The following is a 25,501-nucleotide window of genomic DNA, read 5'->3' as shown; positions in this document are numbered from 1 at the left end:
CTTTTTAAGAGAAGGATTTTTTTTTAATTGGTAAGAGACTGAAAGCCTCAGTGTGCATTTATGAGATTCAAGTGCTACAATACCTAGACACCTTGCCAAATACTAGCTGACTCACATTAAAAGTCAGTATCATAACTTTGTATAGTAATAGTTAGGTGTACATGATTTATAAAGTTCTATACTAATAAGTAAAGGCTAAAATAATCAGGGCTGAAGGTTAACATATCCCAGCCCCACCCCAAGTCTCATTTAAGATTCCAGTTCTTACTCTATTTTCTTGGTATTTTAGAAGGCAAGGTGTTTATTATCAAATAATAAATGGGCAAGACAAAAAGGGTATTTTTGGAAAAGGGTATTTCTTGGAAAAAATACTAGAGTCAAGAGTGTCAATTTTTTTATACTAAAATAAGTGTTTGCGAGAATTCTATTTTTTTCTGTTTCTTGAAGTCATATTTTCAAATGCCATTGCTATCCAACTCTTTTATAGCCTGTCTAGTTGAGTAACTGCTATAGAAAACCTGCATGTCAGATTAAGAAAAAAAAACAAAAACAAAAAGACCACCAAAAAAGTCACATCACATCTTTTATTTGGCGAGAGTATTTAAAGTTGCCTCAGAGAAACTGAATTTCTGCTTAAGTCTACTACTTTACAATAAAATCTCAGCCTACTTACCTAGTAAGTTAATAACTCCATCATTGTAACATGCAAAAAGCTTGATAAGATCTTTAAAGAGAAGCATAAATGCAGCATTTATGACGCCATTTGTCAATTCGTTTGGATGAACCTACACACAAATAAAACTCCATTCAGATATATTTGATTGATCTATAAAATGCTTAACATTTTAGCTTTCAGCAGCAGATACATATTAAGTTAACACATTATTCAATTATATTGATTTAGATTATTTGAATTCTGAGGATACTCTGCTAACTCAGGCGAAGGGAAAGAGGTCAGTTCTGTTCCATCGTTTGGTGCTCAAGTAGCACATGTTGCTATCGCTTAACAATCCTGTGGAAGATTCCTACAATGTTGATCTGGAAGACCCATATTATGAATGAAAAATCCAATTGATTATTTGTTCAGGAGTCATGTGGACAGAAAATGCCAGTTTTTTCAAGGATCACACTTGATTTTTTCCATATTCTGTTACCAGTATGCATCATACAACACATTTGATATTGTAGTATTCTTGAGAATCATGAAGTTTTTAAACTGACCAAGAGAGCTAATGTATTAATAAAATATACAAGCCTAAGTTATTGCTACAGTAATAACCCTGATACATTCAGGTTGAGAAACAGCAGCAGCCACCATCTTCTCACCTGCTCCACTTTCTCTATCACTGCTGCTCTTAATAGGGAAGTGCTACATATTCCCACCCACTGCTGCCTCCAGTCAGAAAGAACTTCAGAGTTCCTTCCCCCTCCTTCTTTTTATTGTTCCCTTTCTCCCCTTCCTGTCCTCCCCACCAGTGTCAGAGTGGATAAAAAAACCCAAAACATGTTTTTTAAATGAAGAATTGTTTACATTTTTAAGAGTTAATATGATATAAAAAAATGAAGTCAAGATACTAAAAAGTCGATTTTTTGCTTATTTCTTTAATTCCTAATTTTAATAGAATGTCAGATTTTTCGTAAGTTTATTCTAAAGAGTTTCACACTTAAATGAATGCTCATCTATGGTGACAGGGACCAGTACAGAGTCTCATTAACACCCTTCTTGTGAGAAGGGCACAAAGTTCAATAAATAGCACATATTATGCATTGGTTTCAAACATTGCCCTTCCTATATAATGCATTTCCACAAGTCAAAAGTGAAATGCTTTGACCTGACAAATAGTCCATCACTATTTGCAGTTAAAAGCAGAAGTCTCACTGGCTTCAAAGTGCATGTCTACATTGAAGCTGTACGTGTAATTTCCAGTTTAGGTAGATGTGCCTGAGCTAGCTTTGATTAAAGCTAGTGCACTAAAACCTCACAGGCAGCTGGCCCATCCCACCATCAGTGCAGCTCTGGACATGCTGCTATTTTGAGCACATTAGGTTGATCAAAACTAGCACTGGTATGTCTACCTGAGCTGGAAATTACACCTTCAACTCCAGTATGGACATGGACAGCTAAGTGATTTAGGTACCCAAGAAGTTTAGGGGCTTCATTTTAGATTTCCACTTTTGAAAACTTTGCATACAAGGAGTTCACATTACTGCATCAATGCACTGAAAGTTTGAATAAACTTTTCAATGTTAACATGGAAACAATTAAGTGACAAAGATTTCATGCCACTAAGAAAAGTTTCCAATAAAAACCTTTGAGCCACTGATGCTGCAATCACTTATGCACATGCTTAACTAAGTGTGCAAGCAGTCACTCTGAAGCCAATGGGACTATTCTGTGAGTGAGGTTATTTACCTGCTTAAGAAACCCTACTAGGTTGACCAGATGTCCCGATTTTATAGGCTGTCTTATATGGTGTCCCTAGCCTCTGTTTGTCAGAGGGTGGAGATGGATGGAAGGAGAGAGAAAGAGCGAGAGATCACCTGATCACTACCTGTTAGGTTCACTTCCTCTGGGGCACCTGGCATTGGCCACTGTCAGTAGACCGGATACTGGGCTGGATGGACCTTTGGTCTGACCAAGTATGGCCATTCTTATAGGTTCCTATTACCCACCAGCCTGTCCTGATTTTTCACACTTGCTGTCTGGTCACCCTAAACCCTACCAGCAGTAGCATGTAAAAAAAAGCTAGCATTTATAATTTAGTTAATTAAAAGTTTTAAATCTGAAGTTACAATAGTACAAGTTTCCAGTTTAGTTTTACAAAGCCTCTGTCGGATTTAAAAAAAATAAACTGACAAAAACCTTATGATTTATGTTTGCTCCACCATGGTCTTAACTGAGATTTGCAGCAGTGTTTTCCTCTTATTCTTTCACCTTTTTCCTTCTGCTGCTCTCAATCACTCTCCTTCCCATTTTTCCCTTATGTCCTGTCCATTATATGCAAAAAAAATTCCCAAGCTCAAGTTTAAAAACAAAAAAGAAACTTGGGCATCAATTCTTCCACTCCCACTCTCTTCTCCTGCCTCATCTTGTCTACTCCTTCATTCCCCTGTCCACAGCCCACTTTCTTTATCCTTTCAACTACTATATACTTTGCATTATCCACAAAACCTACATTTACTCTGAAAACAGAAAAACATTCAAAAAGGAACACTGTACTTCACCCACCTCTTGAAATGCAACAAATTGGAGGAAAGTATGTTGTGCCCTATTACACTAAAGTGTTAAGTCTCATTAATCTCAGCTGCTACTAGGGTAAAGCAACATTTAGGTAACTTAAAAAAATGTATGAAGTAATGTTTATACTTTTGTTTTCAATTTAAAATTCTGAATACATACATCAAATTCAAGAAGTGCATCAATTTGTTCCTGTAATATTGGCATGCTTTTCAATAGCTTTTCTGGAACCATTGTTCTCATTACACCTTCAGCGCTGCAAGACAGAAGAACAGAAGTTAACACACAAGTTTGATTAAAGATCAGTTACTCATTAACTACAGGGCCTGAAGTACAATAGTGTGGTGGTTTAGAAAGTTTCTAAAACACAACACAGCATTTCAAATATGTTTTGTTGCCATCTAGGTCATCTATTTCAGTCAATCATGTAAAAGATGTAAAATTGAAGTTAAATCTTGGTAAGTGTTGGAGAGGTCCACTTATTTCATAGGTTCCATTGTTTGCTAAGTACCTAATTTGTAGTCTATTACTACTAAAAAAAAGAAGTGACAGGTAGTCATGGAAAAATACAGTGCAACATATTGCGTCAGACAAAGGTACAGTGCTGTACTCAAATGTTCTCCCACTATAGCATCCACAAGGGCAGTTAGCCACCTGTAATTCTGCTCATCTTCAAGTATCTTTTGAATCGAATCCATCATTCCCACCTTTTGGTCACCACACCCTGGCACAAAGACTGGAACTCCCTTAGCTTGGACAGTGCCTACCACAATAGGATCCTGTTGCTTGGCACTATGGTACTACAAATAGTTCTCAAAGATTTGACCCTTTGAGACAACACTAGTTCAGTCTGATAGTGAGACCAATTTCTAGAGCCTCAGTAATCCCATAGAGAAAATTCAGTTTCACTTTCTTGATAAAAAGAAAGTTCTTTGCTTTCTATGTTTTGAGTGCTCAAGGAAACAGTCACTTGAAAAAAAAGTTACCTTCAACAGCTCTGAGGGAAGATAGGTACACAAAACAGGAATTCCATCAAACAGTACCTTCAGAGAATCAGAATGTCAGGAGTAGAACTCTTCCCTAAAGAGAACATGTTGAACAGATTTCTACTTGTGGAGACTATGAACTTTGAAGTGAGCCCCCATAAACCTACAGATTCTGCTGTTATGGAGGAACAAAGACCTACACAAAACTGACCTTTTTAAATATATGACCAGGAAGACTGTATTCACATCAGAGGGAAGTACTGACAAACAAGCAGAGCCAAGTAGTCATCAAGAAGAAAATATTTTGTACCAACAAACTTGAGTGGATGAGAGTTTATCTAACCTATTCCATCCATAGCAGATAAAAACCAATTCCAGTACCCAGTAGGTACTTCCTGTCTGTCTTTCTGCCTGTATTGCTCTATTTGTTTCCATGAATTTCTAATACCTACAGAAACCCATTCTATGCTTCTGGTGACTAACAAACTGAACACACCCTCCTCCAAAGATGGCTGACCATAAATATAGTATATCTCCCTCAAACCATGGATCACTTCTTCAGCCTTAGAAAGACTAGTGGTCTGGTTTTTGAGACGCTAAGGTCCACTGGAATCAAGACTGGAAGTCTTTGTGATCAAATTGACAGAGGGTTGTGAGGTCTGGCTCAGGGACCTGTATATTACCCTTAAAGAAGATTAAATCATAGATCCAGAGGTCTGTGCTGATGATCTGATACACGTTATCCAGTCATCCCCTTCAGCTGCAAACAAGCAAGGTGTCTGGAGTCTCTATAGTTAGATATAACATAGTATGAGATAATATGTTATACCTTGAAAGGGATCTCTGAAATGCAAATTGGACTTTAACCAGCTAGATTAGTCATAAAGGAGTTTCCAAGGCCTGGTCTACACTGGGGAGGGGGTTTGAACTAAGGTACACAAGTTCAGCTACGCGAATAGCGTAGCTGAACTCGAAGTACCTTAGTTCGAAGTACTTACCCGTCCTCACAGCATGGGATCGAAATCCGCGGCTCCCCCGTTGATTCCGCCACCGCCGTTCGCGGTGGTGGAGTTCCGGAGTCGACGGGAGCGCGTTCGGAGTTCGATATATCGCGTTTAGATGAGACGCGATATATCGAACTCCGAGAAGTCGATCACTACCCGCCGACCCAGGCGGGTAGTATGGACGTACCCAAAGTCTTAAGATAGGCCCCAAGACTACTAAACGTAGCTTAGAGAATAACATGTGTGGTTCTTGTGCACTACTAGCTTATTCACAAATTTAATGGCACCCTTTTATACGACAATTTATTGTGCATGAGAATTCTGAGAGTGGAAAGAGTAAGGAGAAATTCATTTAAGGTTACTAAATTCATTTTATGTTAATAAGATGATTAACTTCCAGAAGATTTCCATGTTAATATTCCTGTCACTTAGCAGGGATTTCAACCCCATAAATAAAAAAGGACTGATAGGGGGAGGGTGAAGATCACCTCCTTGCTTGAGAAGAGAAACTCTTATACCAGGGAGCATCCCAACTGGTTCCTGAGCAGCTACTGAAGCAAGCCTGTAAGATTCCTATAGGGTGTCTCCAGGACACAAGATCCCAGGCCCCCCAAGGAACAGAGCAAATATATAAAACCATAAAGAAAATGTTCCCTGAAGTATTTATTTCCCAGGTAAGAGGATATAAATCATCCAGTCATAACTTATGCTATAGCAGTATCAGAGTATAGCAGCACCTTCATAATGTGAAACGGGCATTATAAACCATTACTAGGTGAGTCAGAACAGATATGAGGAAGGTAAAACAAGGCATAGGAGCTCATAGAAATGAAGGCACCTCAGCAAGTACATATAGATGTTACAACCTTGGAGTGTTTGGAGCCATAAATCTCTCAGATATTGGTGAGGTATACGCAGCATGTCAGATGCTGGGCGAAGCACCCATTTTCAGGTGAATTCTTTTGAAGTTCTGGGATGAGAATCAGGCTTACAGAAGTTATTCGGAGACATCAAGAAACCAGGGATGCTCTATTTTCTGGATAGGTTAGGGAATATCCACAGAATAGATGTATTCCAATTCATCCTTGCCTGATAGTGGATCTTCCCCTCTGAATGTCTCTTCAGTCAACTCTAGAGGAGACCAAAACCCAATAGCCACGTGCTGAGAAGGCACTGAAGTCAATAACTTAAGAGTACACAACATTTCAATGCAAGATCAGACCACTGAATCAGGTGGCTGAGAAATTAATGCCAACAGCAAACCATCAAGGCTACTGATGCTCCGTGCACTGAACGAACACAGGACAAAAACTACGCTAATTACCCAAAGTTAAACACATAAAACAGTGGCCAAAAGCATGGTGGGTTTGTTTGTTTTTGAGATGCTAGCAACTCAAAGATGCCTTCACTTACACAGTGAAGTAGTCAAAGCAGATACTGGTGCTATGAACAGCTCTGACCACTGAGGACAAGCCAAGTCAACCAAGGAATCCATAAGTGTTCCCCTCATCAGGAGCTCATGTCTAAGGGTGCAGAAGAGGCTGTAACCAACCAGGTTGGTAGTAACTAGCAATAAGCAGTCAAAAGAACTGAAACAAGATTATAGAGGGCACTGAGCCATTGGCTGTTTATCTTGGAATGTAGCTGAACTACTGGTGCCGTAAAGGGAACAAAAACAAACAAACAAAAACCCTAAGTTAGAAGAATCCCAGCCTGTTTCACACTAAAGAACAGAGACCCAAGAGTATTCATTCTCATACTACAGAGGCCAACTTGCTGTTCAAGAAGGGTTAGGTTATTCCAAGTGAACACACATTATTTACAATCATCTAGCAGTCCTTATGTACTGAAAATTGATTCTAAAACATGCACTGTGTAGTTACGTTCATGGCCTTGAGTTTCTGTATCAATATGCTCAGTTTACCAATAACTGTTTCTCTCACTGCAAGTGCTACATACTCAACCTAGGCTCAGAAATGCACATGGAGGTTTCCTTCTCACATTCTTGAGCTGTAATAAGCCCTGTAATGATTCTATGGGCTAAGTTAGCAGGTCAGCAACATCTGTGCAAACCCACTGCCTACAAGTTTAATATTCTGTAAAACTGAGATGAAAACAGGTAATGTTTGCATGCTGATGGAAAGCCACATGAAATTATGACTATGAAATATTTAGCCTAACTTGAAGGGAGGTCTGTGACTCAAGATCTTAATGCCAACTGGGAAGGGTGTGCAGTGGAGTTACAGAAATTTTCTGATTCTGGTATGTATATTCTGGTTCACCCAAGAACGTTATGTGAGGTCTCAAATGAAAGCTGACGTCACACTGGTCATCAATATCATTGTGAAATGTATTTACATGTACCATGCAAAGAGTTATGTATGTGTACCAGAAAATTATGTTCTTTAGCATATAAAAGATAAAAGCAGGTCACCAAAAGGTAACATGCTGTAGACCAGTTTCTCCAGACAGGGGATAAGAAATGTCTGTCTCTCCATTGGGATATAAATTAAACATTGTATGCTAACACAATGGATGTCTATTTACACATGCAGTCAAATGTTGAGATGTGAAATCAACAGGAAAGCACACAGGAAAAAAACCCAAAGCCATGGAGAGCTATTCTGTCTATGAGTAAAGACAATGAACTTTAGGAGTAATTCTAGAAGGCAAAGATACCCTGGTATCCTGCACCTAGGAAGTAAACAGACAGCATATCTGCATTCATGAAAGCAGAGTCTTAGACATCCATAGTCAAAAATGCGGCAGAAGACTGAGCAAAAGAAAACATTTAGTTAAGTTTAGTCTGTAAAAAGCATGTTATGACCATGCTTTCTATGTAACCATTTGTTTCAAACAGTCTTACTAACTACTACTTCTTGTAAGTTTATTACTGCTTTCACTATAAATATATTAAGCACTGTGATATTAAGCAAAGTGATGGTCCCGAGCTGAATCTCACAAGCTGGTGTGTACTGTTCCTTTGGGAATATGAGACCTGGTAATTTTGAGAGTATCTAGGGGAAAAGGGGCAAGGGAATGTTCCAAGGACTCAGGATTGGTATGTACCTATTGCTACCTACAGCGAGAGCGAGAGAGCGATATATATATCTGAAAAATAGTGTTTGTGCTGCCAGAGGCTGTTGGTTTCAGGGAACAGATCCATAGCAAGCACAAATGAGATTCCTTGATGCTACGGGAAGGCAGTGAAGAGGTGCCTCACAACTGTGAGTATTTTGGGGGCGCATCAGTGTACACTTGCCTGTTTGTTACCAAACTTGCTAGTTCCAGTTGGTTTGAGAGAAGTTCAAGATGTTGTGTTTGATCTAGCAAGCCCTCTAGTTTGGGTCCTGGATACCTCTGCCATCCTGTTAGGTTTTCCAACTCAGCAGTTGAGATCAGCTAGAGACTGTTAGCAGGAACATCCTATGTTAACAGATGGAGTTGGGAGAGAGGGCACTCAGCGGACAGCCTCAGCTCCAGAATTTACTTCTGTCCCTCATCCAGAGCCAGATAAGCTGCAGGGCCCCTCCTTATGCAGGCTTCCCCCCCCCCCCTTTTTTTTTTTTTTTTTTTTTTTTACACAGAGGGGATAGCTTGAGTAGAGATAGCCTACAAACTAAAACTAAAAACAGGTTTTTTTAAAAACGCGTCTGAAGGTTAAAACCTTCTTTTTCTTGGTTAAAATATTTTGTTCAAGTGACTCAAGAAAGTACTATTAAGAAAAAACAAGCAAGACTTAAAGCAGCCTACATGGTAAAATGCCAGTTACCACAATACAATTCTAACATTTAGTAGGGCCTGAAAAGGCCAGCTGGCTCATTTGATCTGATCCCGTATGTTCTGAAAAACTAATTACATTATTCTCACCAAGCTGGTCTAACAATCTTTCTTCGTAATCTATTCTACTGCTCATTTGCTTTTAGTTTTGAGAACATTTTTAAACTATAAAAATATTTTTCAGGGCGCTGCTATCTCCCATAGCCATCATCTGCAATGGAACTATGACAATATTTCCCATCGGCCCTTCCATTTTTTTTTTTTTTTTTAAGTATAAAATTTAGCTTCTTCACTCTGTCTAGTCTTCCAGTTCTTGTGGCGCTTGAACTGTTTTACTATAATCTTCTACAAGAATGGTGTACAGCCTTCCAAATATGGTAGCATCAGGACTAAGAGCAATAGCACTCTCTCCCGTGTCTACATGCAATATGCCTGCAGAAAAACATGTAATAGCACTTTTAAACATAACAAAAAAGCACTGCACTGAAAGCTCTTGTATACAGATTTTCTACTCACTTTCGTCATCCTGACTTATTGTGACACAGCTCAGGACATCCAGAACTGTAAGCCACCATGTTATAGTCTCATCTACAGTAAACCTCTCTTGCTGAAGCAGAAGGGTATGTCAGCTTCCTACCATGCCAGTCAGCCTGCCTCACCAGCAAACGCTTTAACACTTGCAAGTTTAAAAAAATAAAATCTGTGACCTCCCAATTCCTGAGTTCCCAGACACATGTCTCTGTAGTGTCCATAGAGAGACTGGACATGCACAGAGATTCAGTTCACTACCTCCCAAAAAACAATGTACACACAAGCCTGTTAGGTTAGCTGAGGACTCACTCGATACTTCATTAGAACAGCACAGATATGATTTGTAGTAAAGCTAAGAATAAGTTTCTCAACAAAGAATAGCGATTTCAGTGATACTAAAATAAAATGTTTACAAGCTATGATTACAAGAACAAAAAATATACTTTCTAGTGACTAAAACTTAATTTTAGCAAGTTACAATCTTTGCTTAAGCAGTTCTCCAATCAAGTTACCAGCATCTCTAGCCTGTTAGGCCGGGGGATCCAACTTTCTCAGGCTCAGAGGGTGCGTTTCCCTTTGTCGCTTAAGTGACGGATAACTAGAATATCTTTGTTCCCCTTATCTTTTCCAGTGTCCATTATCTCTGTCTAAAGAGCCAGGATAACTTCCTGGGGATGCAGACTCTGTCCCCCAGTATACTCACTAAGCTGCAGCTTGGACTGTTTTATTTACCTTATATGTAAGTGTACTTTCATTGACCTCTGTGTAATCCAGCCAGGCAATACCACATTCTTTTGTGTAAGGAAGACTGGATCCATTCCGCACCTCCCAACCACATGTCAAGATCATATACCCAGCATACATACATAACTCTTTATACCCAACCCACACATACACAAAATAACATTCCTGAGCAGACATCACCAGTTTACATACAATATCTTTAGATACATATTATAACTGTGTTGGGAGCAGTGAGCGTGTCAGGCCTGATAAGGGTTACAGTATGGTGTGCCCTCTGCCAGTTGGCGTTGAGGGGTTTTCACACATCTCAGCTCAAGACATTGAAGATTGCACTGAGGGAGTATGGACTACCACTACTTGACAAACTGAATTATTTCTTAATATTTAGATTTAGTTGCATCTTTCATTTTCTGTTCAACTAGTACTTAAACCAGGCCCTTTTATTAAAGCATTAGATAATTATTTATTTTAGTGACTGAAGAGTCAGGTTTCACTCAAGTCCCATCATAATTAAGTTTAAATGTGTAAACAAACAGCTTACCCTTTCTTCACTCTTGCAAAATCAAATGCCATTTGTCTGTAGGAGAATGCTTTTTCATTCAAGTATCTACTGTAACGCCTTATGAAGGTAGACATATCATATCCTGCAATAAAACAAAGTTCCATATTTTGTTAAACTGGTGTAATTGTTTATAAAGATACTTACCCATTTGCTAAAACTGAACAACGGCATATTGCATTTTAAGATCATTTACATTCTATGCAAAATCTACTGAGACTAGACAGCCTTACATATGAAAAAGTGACACTTCAAACATAGGAAGAATTCTCAGTTTTGAAAATGTCATTGAACCCCATCAAACAAAGGTAAAAGTAAAACAAAACTTGTTCTTCGTACAAGAATCACTGCTCACTAGCTAAGCAACAGCACAAGCCAGACTAGATGTGAAAGTCAGCTCTATTTGTTATACTATTATATATAAAAACACACACACACACACACACACTTGCTTTTTATATTATATAAAAATAAAAGTTCCAAATCAGTCAGTTTACATGCTTTTATGTTACTTGGTCTTGTGACCATAATTGAAAACCATTAGCAAGTGTCAGTAGTTTTTGACCAGTCACCATTGGAAAAGCCTCTAGTAAGAAAATGTCTTTACTGGATGTGCTCCTGCACATATGGGCATTTTGAACCATAGTCACTTGTAAAACCCCTCTACGAGATGCTTGTTGGATTACATGTTTACAAGTTTTCCATGGAGGCACACCAATCACCTTGTATTTCTTCCATCAGACATCATATCCTGTCCTGCTCTGTCTTTCTGCAGATTTCATTTACTGTTGTCATAGCTGTCAGACTTTGATTACAGAATTAGTTTTGTCACATCCTCTTAGGACCTGCCTTAATTCATCAAAATGTGTGGAATTTGTCTCCAGCCATGGCCTCTGATATATACTGCGGTTTCTTTGTTGAATGCTCTTGGATCATGGATCCTTTCAGTTTGAGCTTCCAGTTGATGTCCTATTCAGCTTTGCCTGTTCTATGCTGATGGAACAATGAGAAGGAGAGACAGTCACCCAATAGGACCTGTGCCTAAGAACAGTTGCCATTGAAAAATCATCCATATCTCACCAATGACAGGCTCTTCAGAAAACAGTTTCTGGACTGCTATGATTGTCTCTTCCTTGGCAGACTTAAATTTGTCTTCTTGGCTATGTCATCAAGGTATTGATGCCGGACTTCTTGACTGGAATGAAGAAACTATGGGTCCCATCAGGATAAAGTGCACCTGTCACAAATTGCTCTATTTGTTCTTCTACAGAATCTGCTATTTTGAGTAGAAACTCTTGTACATCTGATGTTACATGTTGTCCAGTAAATAACATTGATAGGAACCTCTAGATGTGATTTGGGGTCAAATGTGTTTTACTAACCATGTCATCAGCAATATTGCAAAGCTGTAACATGCTCTTCATACCTCTTCAGTTTAGCGGCAAGGACTTGTTTGTTGACTTTGTCCTCACTACTTCTTGTTCTTATAGCTTTTTCATATTCAAGTTGTGTTATGAGAGAGTCCACCTGACAAGAGCTAGTTTCTTTCTGGTCAGTCCTACAGTCCCACTCCACCCTTTGACAGTTGTTCCCATGTCACTCCAAATTCCATTGAAAGATCCAGGAACCTGATGCATATAAAATTCCACACATTCAAAGGCACTGTACTTCTTCAGGGATATCAAGAATATAGACTGATATTTACCTTACATAGTAGGTCCAGTTTGTAGTAAAGAAATATTGAAGCATAGCATATTGTGTGTGTAACTGAAGTTTCCAAAAACCATCTTATTCTACTTGGACATTTAAAAGTATGAGTTGGAGAAAACGATTCCAAAATTGAACATAGGGGACAGGGCATACCATGGACCACCCTCCCTGAAATAACTTCAATAGCAGCATATGCAGAGTTATAGCATCGAGCTCTTTAACAGACAGGTTTCAAGAACTGAAACACGTTCCGAGTGTCAGCCAACATTTGACAAAGTGCTGGAGTATTTCCTCCCTGCTCACATCATTTAACAATGAATAAAGAAGTTTCAGATCACCCAGGGTCTCAAATGCTAGAATCAAGCCATGTAGAGAATGGCTGAATTGCTTACCAGCAAGTATCTGATCTGCAATACAAGCTGCATATACATCAGAATCAAAAAGAAAGTCCAGCAATGTTTTGTCTCCCCCAAAATATCCTAATATCAATAGTTGTCTCTGGAGGATATATTTCTATTATCTCCTTCATGAATGATATTTCCATCAGCATTAAGTGGTACAATTCCATTTGGAATGAACACCCCTCCCTGGGACTCTTCCTAGTTCAGTTTTTGCAGTACTAGTGAGGAACCACCATTTTTCCAACATGCTAAACAGCTCCATTTTGGGGGAAGGGGGGAGGCTTTCCCATGCAAAGACAATAAACAATATTTTAAATAGCTACCAAATGGCAGTGTTAGACCAATATTAACATTAAGGTGTTGAAATAATGTAAACAGCAAAAATTAGTCAGCCATATTACAGTGTTTCTGGAACTTGCAAAAAGTGACATTTTGGGTACCATTGTTTTACCTAGCCTGCAGGCTTATGGCAGTACTTAACAGCTCCACATCATACCTCAACTAAATATAATTTTTCACTGTGGTCTGTGTAGTATGTAGATAGCAGTGGATTTTTTACCTTTAGTCCATTAGGTATGATGTCCATCCGTTTACATTTGGAAAGGAAGATGATATCCGTCTGTATTTGTGCAAGTGAAAGCTTATTTTATATACGTGATGTGGGTATGTGTAGGATGGATACATTAAACTCCAAATATATGGCCCTTTTTGGAAAATTGCCACATGCCTAATACTAAGATCTAATAGGAGATGAAGTGTCCTACCCCAGTCAGTCAATGGGCAAGAGTAGGTCATCCATCGGTGAACTTAGTATGTTTATTTCATATGTTGGCCTGAAACTTCACTGGTTGGACAGATGTAGTTCAAGACTGAGAATTTTGCAAAAAGCAATTATTTTTCAATTAGTTAGGAAAGGAAGGTTGATACCAGGTGATAATTTGCTGCTTCTGAAGGTCCTTCTGTATTGGGAGAACTATTGCATGGCTTTAAAAGGTGGTGTTAGTTCATGCTGCCTTACAGCAAAACCTTTGTCAAGAGGGAACTCAAGTGATCCCAGCTGTTTTAGTAACCCCAGGGTTATGGATCATGTTACACGTAATTGCTCCAATTTCCAACGGAGCTTCAAGTATATACTGTGTTCGCAAATTAGCCAAAGACTGGAAAAAGAGAAGGAAAATTTATGGTACTGCAATCCGTTTATAGTTTCTTTGGTCTGAAGAGATCACCACAGATTCAGATTGTCTACTCCATAAGATAATTTACATGTTGTGAAGAAATATTCATGCTAGCTTCCTGGTTATTACGACCATAAATCAGGGTTGATGACAATGCCACTCTAACAATTTCTATTGACTGCAAGTGATAGTGGAGGAAAAATCCAGCTAGCAACTAAGATACCTCTTGCCATTCTAACCAACCCATACCCTTCCCTTTCTGAATTCCTGCACTGGATACTGAATATTTCTCCTGACACTACCACCATTTTCAAATTAAGAATATTCAAGGCAGCGTTTGTGTCCACCAAATTGTTCATGTAGATGAAAGATATCCACCTTCAAGAACTTACACCATCACTCTTCCCCCTGCCCACACACACAATGTTTGATTCTTTGAATTCTGCTGCACACACCACCTCTTCCAGCAACTAGAAGCAGGGTCCATAAAATTTACCTCTCAGCAAAAACATCCAGAAGTATTTTTGTCATGTCCTGGCAGGACCAGCTTTAGGCACCAGCAAAGCAAGCACATGCTTGGGGCGGCACAATTCCAGTTGCAGCTTTTTTTTTTTTTGCGCGCTTGGGCAGCATTCCAACCACTCGTTTGTTTGTTTTTTGGTTGGGCAGCTTCGCTCTTGGAGCGGCAAATTTTTTGCTTGGGGCAGCAAGAAACCTAGAGTCAGCCCTGTGTCCTGGCCATGAGTCTGAGCCGTGGTACACAGAAATGTTAGTTTTTACAGCTGTGGAAACCACATCACCCCCTTCCCAAAAAGCAAGTGCTGTGTGCATGCCAACTAAAAACCACCTGGGCATCCAACATGTAGTGTTCATACCCAAGTACAAATTTTCACATGCAGAATTCAAAATAAAAAGGAAGGGTCTTTACTCTCAATATGGCAGAGATGAGACAAGACTGCATGTGTAGGATAGTTCAATTAAAGGAGTAACATTAAAACAATAACAATGGGGGGGAATTTTAACATTATGCTCAGTTATTCTGTTGTCTAGACCTTTTCTCTGGGTTTTCCTGTTCTCCTCTGGCAGGAGAACATCCTCTGTACTGGGTAGATGTCTGCATTTTGGACTTTGTCCTTTTAATTCTTTAGGCTGGGCCTCCTGCAGATTTGGTTCCAGCTTGGAAGGGAGAAACTTGGGAGTCTACTGTAGTCCCTAGGCCAATGCTACTCTCTTTGGTCCAAATCTTGTGTCCCAAGGCCTACTGTAAATAATAATGCCAACTTCAAGGCCTATATTCATAAAAGTTTGATTTCTTCTAAAGAACTGGCTTAATATAAATTACTGTTAAGAATGTGGGAGATAGGTATTCTCTAGATTGTGTGCATCTCTATTACTGTCATGCTGTCTGCTACATAGGGGCAGAGGATTACCTCAGTCCGATATTATTTTGCTGCCCAGTCAGAAGGCAGACAATCGATTAACTCAGTCACTAATACTTAAAACAAGTGTCAATTTCTTTGAGGCCTACTTCCACCAGTGTGCATCAAGACTCTGGTTGGAGGTGGAAGGTCCCAGCTTGAGGCCTCAGGGACATTTCAGGTGGAAAAATGAAAGAGCTTGAGAGGGGGTCAGAAGGAGTCAGTGACTGCTCAAGATATGCTGCCCCTTCACTCTTGGATGTGGGAGGTAAGTTAGATCTACCTAAGCAGTTAGGTAAAACAACATGCAAATTAGGATTGCCAACTGTCTAATCACACAAACCCAAATACCATTGTCGTGCCTCACTCCTGAGGCCCCGCCCTTTTTCTAAGGTCCCCCCCTCCCTCTGTTTGCTCTCCCCCCACCCTCACCAGGCTGGGGCAAGGGGCTGGGGTGTGGGAGGGGGTACAGGCTATGGGCTGGGGGTTTGGAGTGTGGGAGGGGGCTCTGCACCGCAACCCCTGTCCCAGGTTCAGCCCAGAGTTCAGGCTCCAGGAGAAGGCTCAGGGCTGGGGCAACAGATTGGGGTGTGGGAGAGGGTGCTGGCTCCAGCTGGGCGGCACTTACCTCGGGCAGCTCTCAGCCCCACTGCACCACGGACAAAGTCCCCTGCCTGCCCTAGCCCCGCATACTCCCAAGAAGTGGCTGGCACATCCTTGCTGCCTGGGTGGGAGGGAGCGGGGGGCAGGTTTGTCTGCGTGCTGCCCATGGCCCGAGTGCTGACTCCACAGCTCCCACTGGCTGGGAACTGTGGCCAATGGCTCTGCAGGGGCAGAGCCTGCCTTAGTCCTGCTGTGCCGCTGACCGGGAGCCACCCGAGGTAAGTGGGGACAAAGGGCTCCGTGCACTGCCCGCTCCGCATGCTGCTCCTAGAAGCAGCCAGCATATCCCTGGGGCCCTGGGGGTGGGGTGGGGGGGACAGAAGGCTCCACACACTGTCCCTCCCTGCAGGTATTGCTCCCATAGGCTGCAGCTCCCGGCCAGTGGGAGCTGTGGAGTTGGTGCTCAGGGACATGCCGGTCACTTCCGGGAGTGGAGTGGTATGGGGCCAGGGCAGGCAAGGAGACTACTGGACATTTGGCAGCCTAAAAAATCTCCCAGTTTGGCTTCCATAGCCTACAGGAGATCGAGCCTGATTCTGGGAGACTTCCAGTGAAACTGGGAAGGTTGGCAACCCTAATGCAAATAGGCTTTGTTGTTGTTGTAACCCCTTTTCTCTGTTCATTATGTTTGTTTAAATGAAAGGATGGATTCAAAGAAGCTATTTTGAGACACAGCATTTACCTACTGATCACAAGTCCCAAAGAAGTCTATAGTCTGGCCCAGTGAAGTCATGGCACAGTGGGACCAGGAAAAAACAAAAACAAAACAAAACAAAAAAACCCAACACAAACGCAAGAGAGACAGACAGACATGACTCCTTCACTGGCATGTGGGCAGCCATCAACTCTGGACAGATCTCTGCCAGCACAAAAGGTCTCACTGGTACATATCGGTGAAGCACAAAACAGCAGAGGTTTGCTCTTAACTGAAAGATGGATTTTGCAAGTATTTGATATTGCGCTACTGTAACACTTTGAAGTATAGGGTTCTATTCTAATATGGTAGATTATATTTCTCTACTAGATTGAAGTAAAAACTGGTAGTCTAACATTAGAACAAGGCTAGTATAAGTCAGAGGACTGGCCTCATTGGAAATGGAAAATTGTGTAAAACTGTCAAGAGCATCAGTTGCAAAATGGGGAGCGGCATGCAAAGAATCATTACTCCAGACTGCTCATCCTATATGCAAAAGTGGTGCCTCAAGCCTATCCAGAGACATGCTTGCAAAGGACAGCCAAGCAAAGAGAGGGCTTTGGTTGCTCCTTTGTTTGATTTTCTAATTTTCATTTGGTGAGAGGTGTAGATTAAGAGTTTTAGCTCAGCAACTAAAGATTCCATCCTGGCTGAGCATGCTCCAGCCTCTCTGTTCTTAGTGCTGACCAGGCTGTCCATGTACCATCCTCTCAGAGTGACTTAGGATACCGTACTCCAAGGCTATATATAGGAGCTGGACTTTCCCTGAAACTGATGCCCCCAGCTGAGCACCAGAACTGAGAGCTAGTAGCCTCAATGGTGCTTACCTCTGTGCTATCAATGACCCCCCCCCCTTGTGATACCACTGTCTATGCAGCCCCAAACTGCCCTGGCCTTCTTCTGTCGCTAAATCTCCATGCTTATCAGGTATAATTAGCATCCCTCACCACCCATAAATCTTTCCACATTTCCCTATAAGGTACAGAATCTAGGTTTTGGATTTTCTCCAAGATGAACATTTATTTTCTGCCTGTATTTCCATCTTCAGTAGTATTTACCTCTCCTTCCAATTCAATATCAACTGCCAGTTTCATTAGTGATCTTGAAGTAGCAGGTTTAATATCTTTACTAAGATCAGGCCCATCACCACAGCATTCCCTGGACAGCTCCCCAAACTTTATATATTACCCTATGATTATGGGTCTCATTAACATTTATAAACTTTTACCACAATATACAGTTTAAGATACCTCTAAGCAAGGAGGACAAGAATAGGGGTGGGGAGAATGTGTCAACATAGAAAGCAGAATTACTCCCCCTTATCTAGGCATTAGCAGGAATTCAAACACATGGAGCTCAACCATTTAAATATATGTTCTTCTCTAGTTTTATTCCTTGTCGTGTGTGAATCTGTAACAAAAATGCAAAACACTACATTTTTTTTTCTTTATGAGGTGTCCTTTTTGGTAAAAACTGAAACATCTTTTTGATGCTAGCAACCACTCCAGCATTTGTGTTTCCTGCACACATTCCTAAAGCCATTCATATAATTCTTTATAATTCCTTCTATTAAGAGAGGGAATTTATTCCACCCACAGAGAACTTTTAGCTTAAAAATCGCAACATATTAAGCAAGCCCACTACAAAGTTCAGCAATCCATGCAGAATTACAGTTCAACCACTTTCTCAAGCCAACTTGCCATCCTCTCCCCCACATCTGATTGGCCCCTCTGTCCTCAGGGCCGGTGCAAGGATGTTTTGCGCCCTAGGCGAAACTTCCACCCTGCGCCCCCGGCCCCCAACGGTAGCTCCCCCCCTCTGCCCTGAGGTGCCCCCCTGTGGCAGCACCTTATCCTGAGTCACCCCCCCCACCCCAGCTCACTCCTGCTCCAAGCACGAACACTCCATCGCTGCTTCACTTCTCTCTCTCCCAGGCTTGCGGCACCAATCAGCTTAGGCGCCGCAAGCCTGGGAGGCGGGAAAAGTGAAGCAGCCACAGCGTGCTTGGGGAGGAGGTGGGGCGGGGAGTTCCCCTGCATGCCCCCCCCTTGCAGCAGGCGGCCCTCCCCGTGCTCCCCTGCCCCATCTCCCTCCACTTAAATGCCGGTGGCGACAGGGGCGGCCGAAGATCCGGCCGCCGCGGTCGCTGCCGAAGAAAATGGTGCCCCCCAAATCCCAGCGCCCTAGGCAACCGCCTAGGTCGCCTAAATGGTTGCACCGGCCTTGTCTGTCCTCCTCAACTTCCTCTTGCCCACCTTCCTTGGTGTGTAACAATAAAAACAAAAGCCTATTCTGAAAGATACAGACCATCTCCCACAAGAAGTGACGGAGTCCTCCTTATTAGGAGCATTTAAGACTGAATGAGAAAAGACACGTTTGGGAACAATTTCTCATTTACAGTACTTCCCAGGATGGATAAAATTAATTTAACATTAAATTTAAAATTAATTTTATCCATCCTGGGAAGTACTGTAAATGAGAAATTGTTCCCAAACGTGTCTTTTCTCATTCAGTCTTAAATGCTCCTAATAAGGAGGACTCCGTCACTTCTTGTGGAATACTGTGGGAGATGGTCTGTATCTTTCAGAATAGGCTTTTATATATAAAGCCAGTTGCCACTTTCCATCTCTAACTTCCATTACATCCAGTCATAATAAAGAGAGATAAATTAATAGGATAAGATACCCTGCCTTATTCCCATTTGAAAGGTTCTGTTTTGAATCATAAGGTATGGGAGCTTCAATTATTACCCCTCCCCTCTCATCTCACTTAGCCTTATGGCTTCATTACATTTACAAAAAGTGTTGTACCTGCAAAGAAAATGTAAGTTTGTCAAATGAAATCCATTTTAGAATGGATTATCCCCATTTTGGCTTCACATGCTCCCTAATTCATAATTTTCAATGGGTCTCTACTAATATAGATTAGCAAGGCCTACGACATATTAGCAGTATCTTATTGCTAAAGTTTAATACAGACAGAAGAACACATTCTTACCATGTGATCCACTTTTGTCCAAAAAATTGCTGAGATTGAATAGCGTGTTTCTAGATGCCAAGTACTGAATAAATCTCTGCAAGACACAAAAATGCAAGTCAATTTCCTCTCCCTTACCTCTTCATTCCAGTTCAGATTTGCAAGCAGGTAGAAATTAGAGATGATCATATGTACATATAAAGGGAAGATTCAGCTGATCTCCTGCTAACTGACCTGAGCCACTCTGACTCACGTGGATATAGATGGTCAAAGTAACATAGCCGGATCCAGATTAGAACTTCCTCAAAACTTGGTAATATGGAGGGAGTTAGAACCTATGTATTTGGCTTGAGGCTTGATTGTTCTCCTTAACAGTTTTAATAGCACTCATAAAATGAAACTTAGACTACTCTACTGTCCTGCCCTTCCTCTAACTGGTGGACATAAAAAGGTAGAAGACAGTTAAGGAGCAACAAAATCTCTGTTCTGCCCACTTGCAAACTAATAGAATAATGCTATTAAACTGATTATTTGTATTACAGTAGCAACTGGGAGTCCCGGCTGAGATCAGGGTCCTATTGTATTAGGCATTGCATATATATGGAGAGCTTCATTTGCAGAAAGACAGCAAAAATGGGAAAGCACATTAGTAACCAATAGGGTGACCAGATGTCCCAATTTTTGGGTCTCTCTTATATAGGTTCCTATTACCCCCACCCCCACCCTGTTCTGATTTTTCACACTTGCTGTCTGGTCACCCTAGTAGCCAACTACAAAAATTTGGTGCGACAGACAAATGGAGTTGGACTAGGAATTGTGATGCAGCTACATAGAGACAAGTGTATGGCGCATGCACGTGCGCACACACAGTGGCAGGCCAGAGAAGAATTATTTCTTTCCACATGCAAAGTACAATTGTAAAGAGGCTGAATTCGCTCTATGAAGTTTTATATTTAAAGAGCCACTAATTAAAGAAAAACTATCTGAAGTTAACGCAAACAAGGATTAGGAAAATATAATCTGAGAGATGCTATTAAATTTGCATACAGTGGAGAAAGGATAATCATTTGTATAGCAGACATTCACTAGGACAATGGTCTAAAGAGTTCTGGCTATATAATGAATAAAAATGAAATGGGTAATGCTGTGTTAGTATAAAATTCAAGTTTTAGGCAAAACAGAACCCATTAACAGAGGTCAGAAAGACCTATATCAGAGAACCAGTCACAGGAGGCATGCAAAAGTGAGGATTCCACAACATTTAGAGTTTTCCCCCTACCTATTTTTTTCCCTTAAGACGTTCTCAGTCATTATGGTCATAAACAAGCATATTGCAAAGTTACAGCTTAAAAATTAGAAACTAAAGTTAAAGTTACACAGAATTAAGATGAGGCAGAAGTTAAAGACTGAATGATTACCTGATCTATTATGTTGACAAGTTACAATTGCTGGAAGGAAAGCCTAACTGCTAGTTCTGTACTGGCTCTCAATATCTCCAGCTTCAAATTAAGTTTGGAAAGTAGCAATTGACAAGTGTAGTCCTTTGTTTTCATGAAACACTGAACAATTAAAACAATTAAAAAAGTTACTTTTAAATTTTCAATGACCTATCCCGGAATTTCTTCAGGGTAAACACAGTCTCATGAGAATTCCATTTGCTTACCTCATTGCCATGAACCATTAGATGATGTGTTGTAACTAAGGCTTTGAACACCACCACCCAGCTACTATTTGTTGCTCGCTCAAAGAGAGTATCAGCCATTTGAGGAATATTAACGTTGGTCTCATTGGTTGCCTGGATCAAATCTATTAAAAAAAAACTTGTTACAATAAGTACAGAAAAGACAAACAGCATCTGGTAGACTAGACTAGGAGTTTCAATGAGACTGATAATGACAGATAACACAAGAGTCCAAAGACATTTACTATAGTATCTATCCTCAAGGCTGTGAGAGTGTTCTGGCCACCCCAACACAACATTCTTAAAAGGGTGATCAAAGAAGTTATACCAATTCAATTCTAAGTTATCAAAAGCTACTTTGGATTTAAAGACAAATTTTGGTCTTATGTGAAGTAGGTGAGAGGATAAGACCAACTATTGGTGGTTATCTAGTAAAGCAGGCTCTAAGGATAAGTTTACACTGCAAGTAACCTGTAGGTGGTCCATGCCAGGTGACTCGCAAGGCTCAGGCTAAGAGGCTGTTTAATTGCATTGTAGGAAAGTGACAGAGCCCAGGGTCCCGCCTGAGCCTGAATGTCTACACCACAATTACCCAGAGTCCTGTGAGCCTGAGTCAGCTAGCACGGGCCAGCCATGGGTGTCTAACTGCAGTGTAGCCCAATCCTAAGAGGCATGCCAGCATGCCTTTGCAGATCTCACCAGAATACCAAGGGTATATCAGCCAGGACAATATTTTAATGGTCACGTTCTCTGTAATAGACTTCTGGGTGCAAACCCAATAATGCCATGTCTCCTGAGAATCATAAGTGACCCCATGGACTCTGCTCACGTAGGCCAAAGAAAGCTTGATATCTGTTATTGAAGAATTTAACTTTTATTTTCAGAGGAGTTTCTAGTTCTTGTTGTAAAGCTATCCTTCAAAATGTTAACTGCTGCAGTGACATCGTCCAGTGTCTCCATAGCTTTTGGCAGCAAAAAGAGTGATAAGGATGTTGATTTTATGTAAGCCATTTTCTTAACTTATGAAAGCTTCGACCAGCAGATGCATACATTGAGTTAATTATGGGTGCAAACCAAACCCTCAAAACTCAGAGGCTTTGGGGTGGAGTGGGGAGTAGAATATATAGAAATATCTGGTGCTGGGGAAGGGGAAAAAAACAAACAAACAAACAAAAAAAACAACACACCACACTATGGTTGTGGGATTCTATATCAGATACCCAGATACCAAAGTTAGAGCCTGGTGCAAGGAGAGCATGTACAAGGAATTCAAGCACTCTTCCCAGCCACAAGAGAGATAGGAGATGTTTATTTTCCACTACAGCATTACTGGTAAACCCAGTCCTCCCCGATCCATCTGTTTCAGAAAGGTGCTGGTTCTCAAGCAAATTTTTTACATTCATAACAGATGTGGCAAGCCTAGAGGTGCCAGGGCTCAGACTTGGCACAAATTAAGCCCTGACTATAGGAAGTGAGAGACTTTTGAAAGTCAGTACAATACACAAGGGCAATTTCCCAGTGATTTAAGTGCAAATGTGGGCCCTGGATTATATCAGCCTTCCCTGGTTGATACTGGAAGTATGAAAATCAAGGATGTTTGAATCTGAATGTTACTCTAAATTTAAATGGATTTGTTAAAGGAAATCTAGGACCCAAATTCAGAGGAGGGTTTACCGTCTAAGAAATACAATACACGAGTCATCTGGAAGATGGTATCCAAAGCAAATGGAACCACCAAAAATTTATTTATAAACATATTTATAGGCAATGTGCTCATATAAGTCACTAGGAGAAGGAAACTGAAATAACCTATAGCTCAGCCATTACCAGAACATCTGTGTCATGTTTACAACTGTTTTACCTCCAAAGGAAACAAGAACTGGGAAGTGTGGAACTAGATGTATATGGTGTGATAAATACTCCTATCCTGCTGCTCTCACCCGAAGAGCATCCTTAAGTACAGGCTTAAAAGATGTTTTAAGGGGACAATAATGATTTAAATCACTTTTCTAAATGTACAGTATATTAAAATGTGGTGTTTTAGTATCACCTCTTTAATTGATCTTTGCTAAAAGTGGTGCTCCTAAAGGGCAAAATACACACTAGTAATTACATAATACTGGTGCATCAGTGATACAACCCAATTAGCCTCAGGAAAACCTCCACAAAGATATTGCCATTTCACCCACTCCTACACATTACACCAAGACAGCATGGCAGCATTTTATGCTCTCAGAAAGCTCTAATAAATACTTTCCACTTGATGAATTTTTGCTGTTCAATCAGGTTGACATTTGTCTATTCACAACACTATGCTAATACATTAAGGGTGGAGTTTATTCACTTAGTGAAAGCCCTAAAAGCAAAAAAGTCTGGAGCAGTTTAGTTTACACACTACCAAATTCAGCTAATTTGTTTTATCAGACTAAAACACTTCTGACCATCCTTATGCGTAAAGTATAGCAAGCAAACACTTGTTAGCTGGTGCCACAAACAAGGTCTGCAACTCAGAACAAGCCCTACTGCAGCAGTGAAATTGAAAAGCATGAGGGATGGAAGAAAAATAGGAAAACAATTCATGACCTGATCCATCCCCTTCATTCCCACAAATCATGAAGCAAGGCATCAGGAATCAGTGTAACAGATATCAGCAGGATGGAGGGCAGAGAAAGCATGTAAAATATTGACATCATGTAAGTTTGTAAACACCTAGAAATAGAAGCCTATGCAAGTAACCCAGAGAATAATAAACTATTTTTATTTAAGACAATGAGACAGATGGCACCAAAGGGAAGGTGACTAAAGGCAATTGTTTTTGCTTGCCAGATTTTCCAATTCCTATGTTTACTCCTCAGTATGTACATTTTAATCTGAAACTCCCTTCAGGTGAGGGGAAAGAAAGACAGAAGTATTCAACTGACTCAGCAGCACTCTACAGTTTGTCCTACATGACATCTTTCACCTGTTGAAAGGGAAAAGCCAAGTAGAGTAATAATGCTAAGTTTTTAATTGAATTTATGAAGTCTCAGTGGTTTAATACATGCATGCACATAAATAAGAAATAAGAAATAAGAAATAAGAAATAAGAAATAAGAAATAAGAAATAAGAAATAAGAAATAAGAAATAAGAAATAAGAAATAAGAAATAAGAAATAAGAAATAAGAAATAAGAAATAAGAAATAAGAAATAAGAAATAAGAAATAAGAAATAAGTACAAGAAATAAGAAATTGCAAGAAAGGACCTGAAGAGCCAAGTACAAGAATGAAAATGTTAAGAGCCAACACTAGAGAAAATTTTATGACTCATCAAGAACCAATACAGATGGGACTAAAAAGAAGCTTGCCATTTGGGAGCAGTTGAAGAATATGATCAAGGCAGAAAGATAGCCTTATTGGGGTCTGGAAGTATCTACATGGGGAAGAGATTTCTGATATATGAACCCTCTAGTGGACAAAAGGAACAAGATCAATGACTGGAAACTTGAAGATGGATAAGTTCAAACCAGAAATAGGGTGAAAATCAACAGTCAGGATAATTTGTTATAGCTTACCTAGGGATGTGGCAGTGCTCCATCACATGAAATCTTAATATAAGGATTAGATAATTTTTAAGACTATATGGTCTAGCCAACCAGAAGTTACGGGCTTGATACTGAAGTTACTAAGAGAAGTTCTATAGCATGCTTTATGTGGGTCAGACTAGAAAGGGGTCGGCAACCTTACCAAAGTGGTGTCTTCATTTATTCACTCTAATTTAAGGTTTCGCGTACCAGTAATACAATTTTAATGTTTTTAGAAAGTCTCTTTCTACAAGTCTATAATATAACACTAAACTATTGTTATATGTAAGGTAAATAAGGTTTTTAAAATGTTTAAGCAGCTTCATTTAAAATTAAAATGCAGAGCCCCCCCCCCGGACTGGTGGCCAGGACCCAGGCAG

General features: G+C 40.4%; 1 protein-coding gene across 24 annotated transcripts in view; it reads right to left on the bottom strand.

Moving 5' to 3' along the window:
- The window catches only part of SNAP91 (synaptosome associated protein 91), a 140,875-nt gene that overhangs the window by 82,338 nt on the left and 33,036 nt on the right, over nucleotides 1–25,501 (bottom strand). For all 24 annotated transcript variants that reach the window (XM_039530044.1, XM_039530050.1, XM_039530049.1 and 21 more), the window contains exons 3-7: nucleotides 21,543–21,685; nucleotides 19,901–19,976; nucleotides 10,825–10,927; nucleotides 3,401–3,494; nucleotides 674–785 (exon numbers count right to left, since the gene is read on the bottom strand). In XM_039530044.1, the coding sequence (XP_039385978.1) occupies nucleotides 674–785; nucleotides 3,401–3,494; nucleotides 10,825–10,927; nucleotides 19,901–19,976; nucleotides 21,543–21,685 (528 nt within the window). The remainder of the gene's footprint in view (nucleotides 1–673; nucleotides 786–3,400; nucleotides 3,495–10,824; nucleotides 10,928–19,900; nucleotides 19,977–21,542; nucleotides 21,686–25,501) is intronic.

The sequence above is a fragment of the Mauremys reevesii genome, linkage group 3 (genome assembly GCF_016161935.1).
Source record: "Mauremys reevesii isolate NIE-2019 linkage group 3, ASM1616193v1, whole genome shotgun sequence".
Classification (NCBI taxonomy): domain Eukaryota; kingdom Metazoa; phylum Chordata; order Testudines; family Geoemydidae; genus Mauremys; species Mauremys reevesii.
The sequence above is the reverse complement of the archived record's forward strand: the minus strand, read 5'-3'. Positions and strand labels throughout refer to the sequence as shown.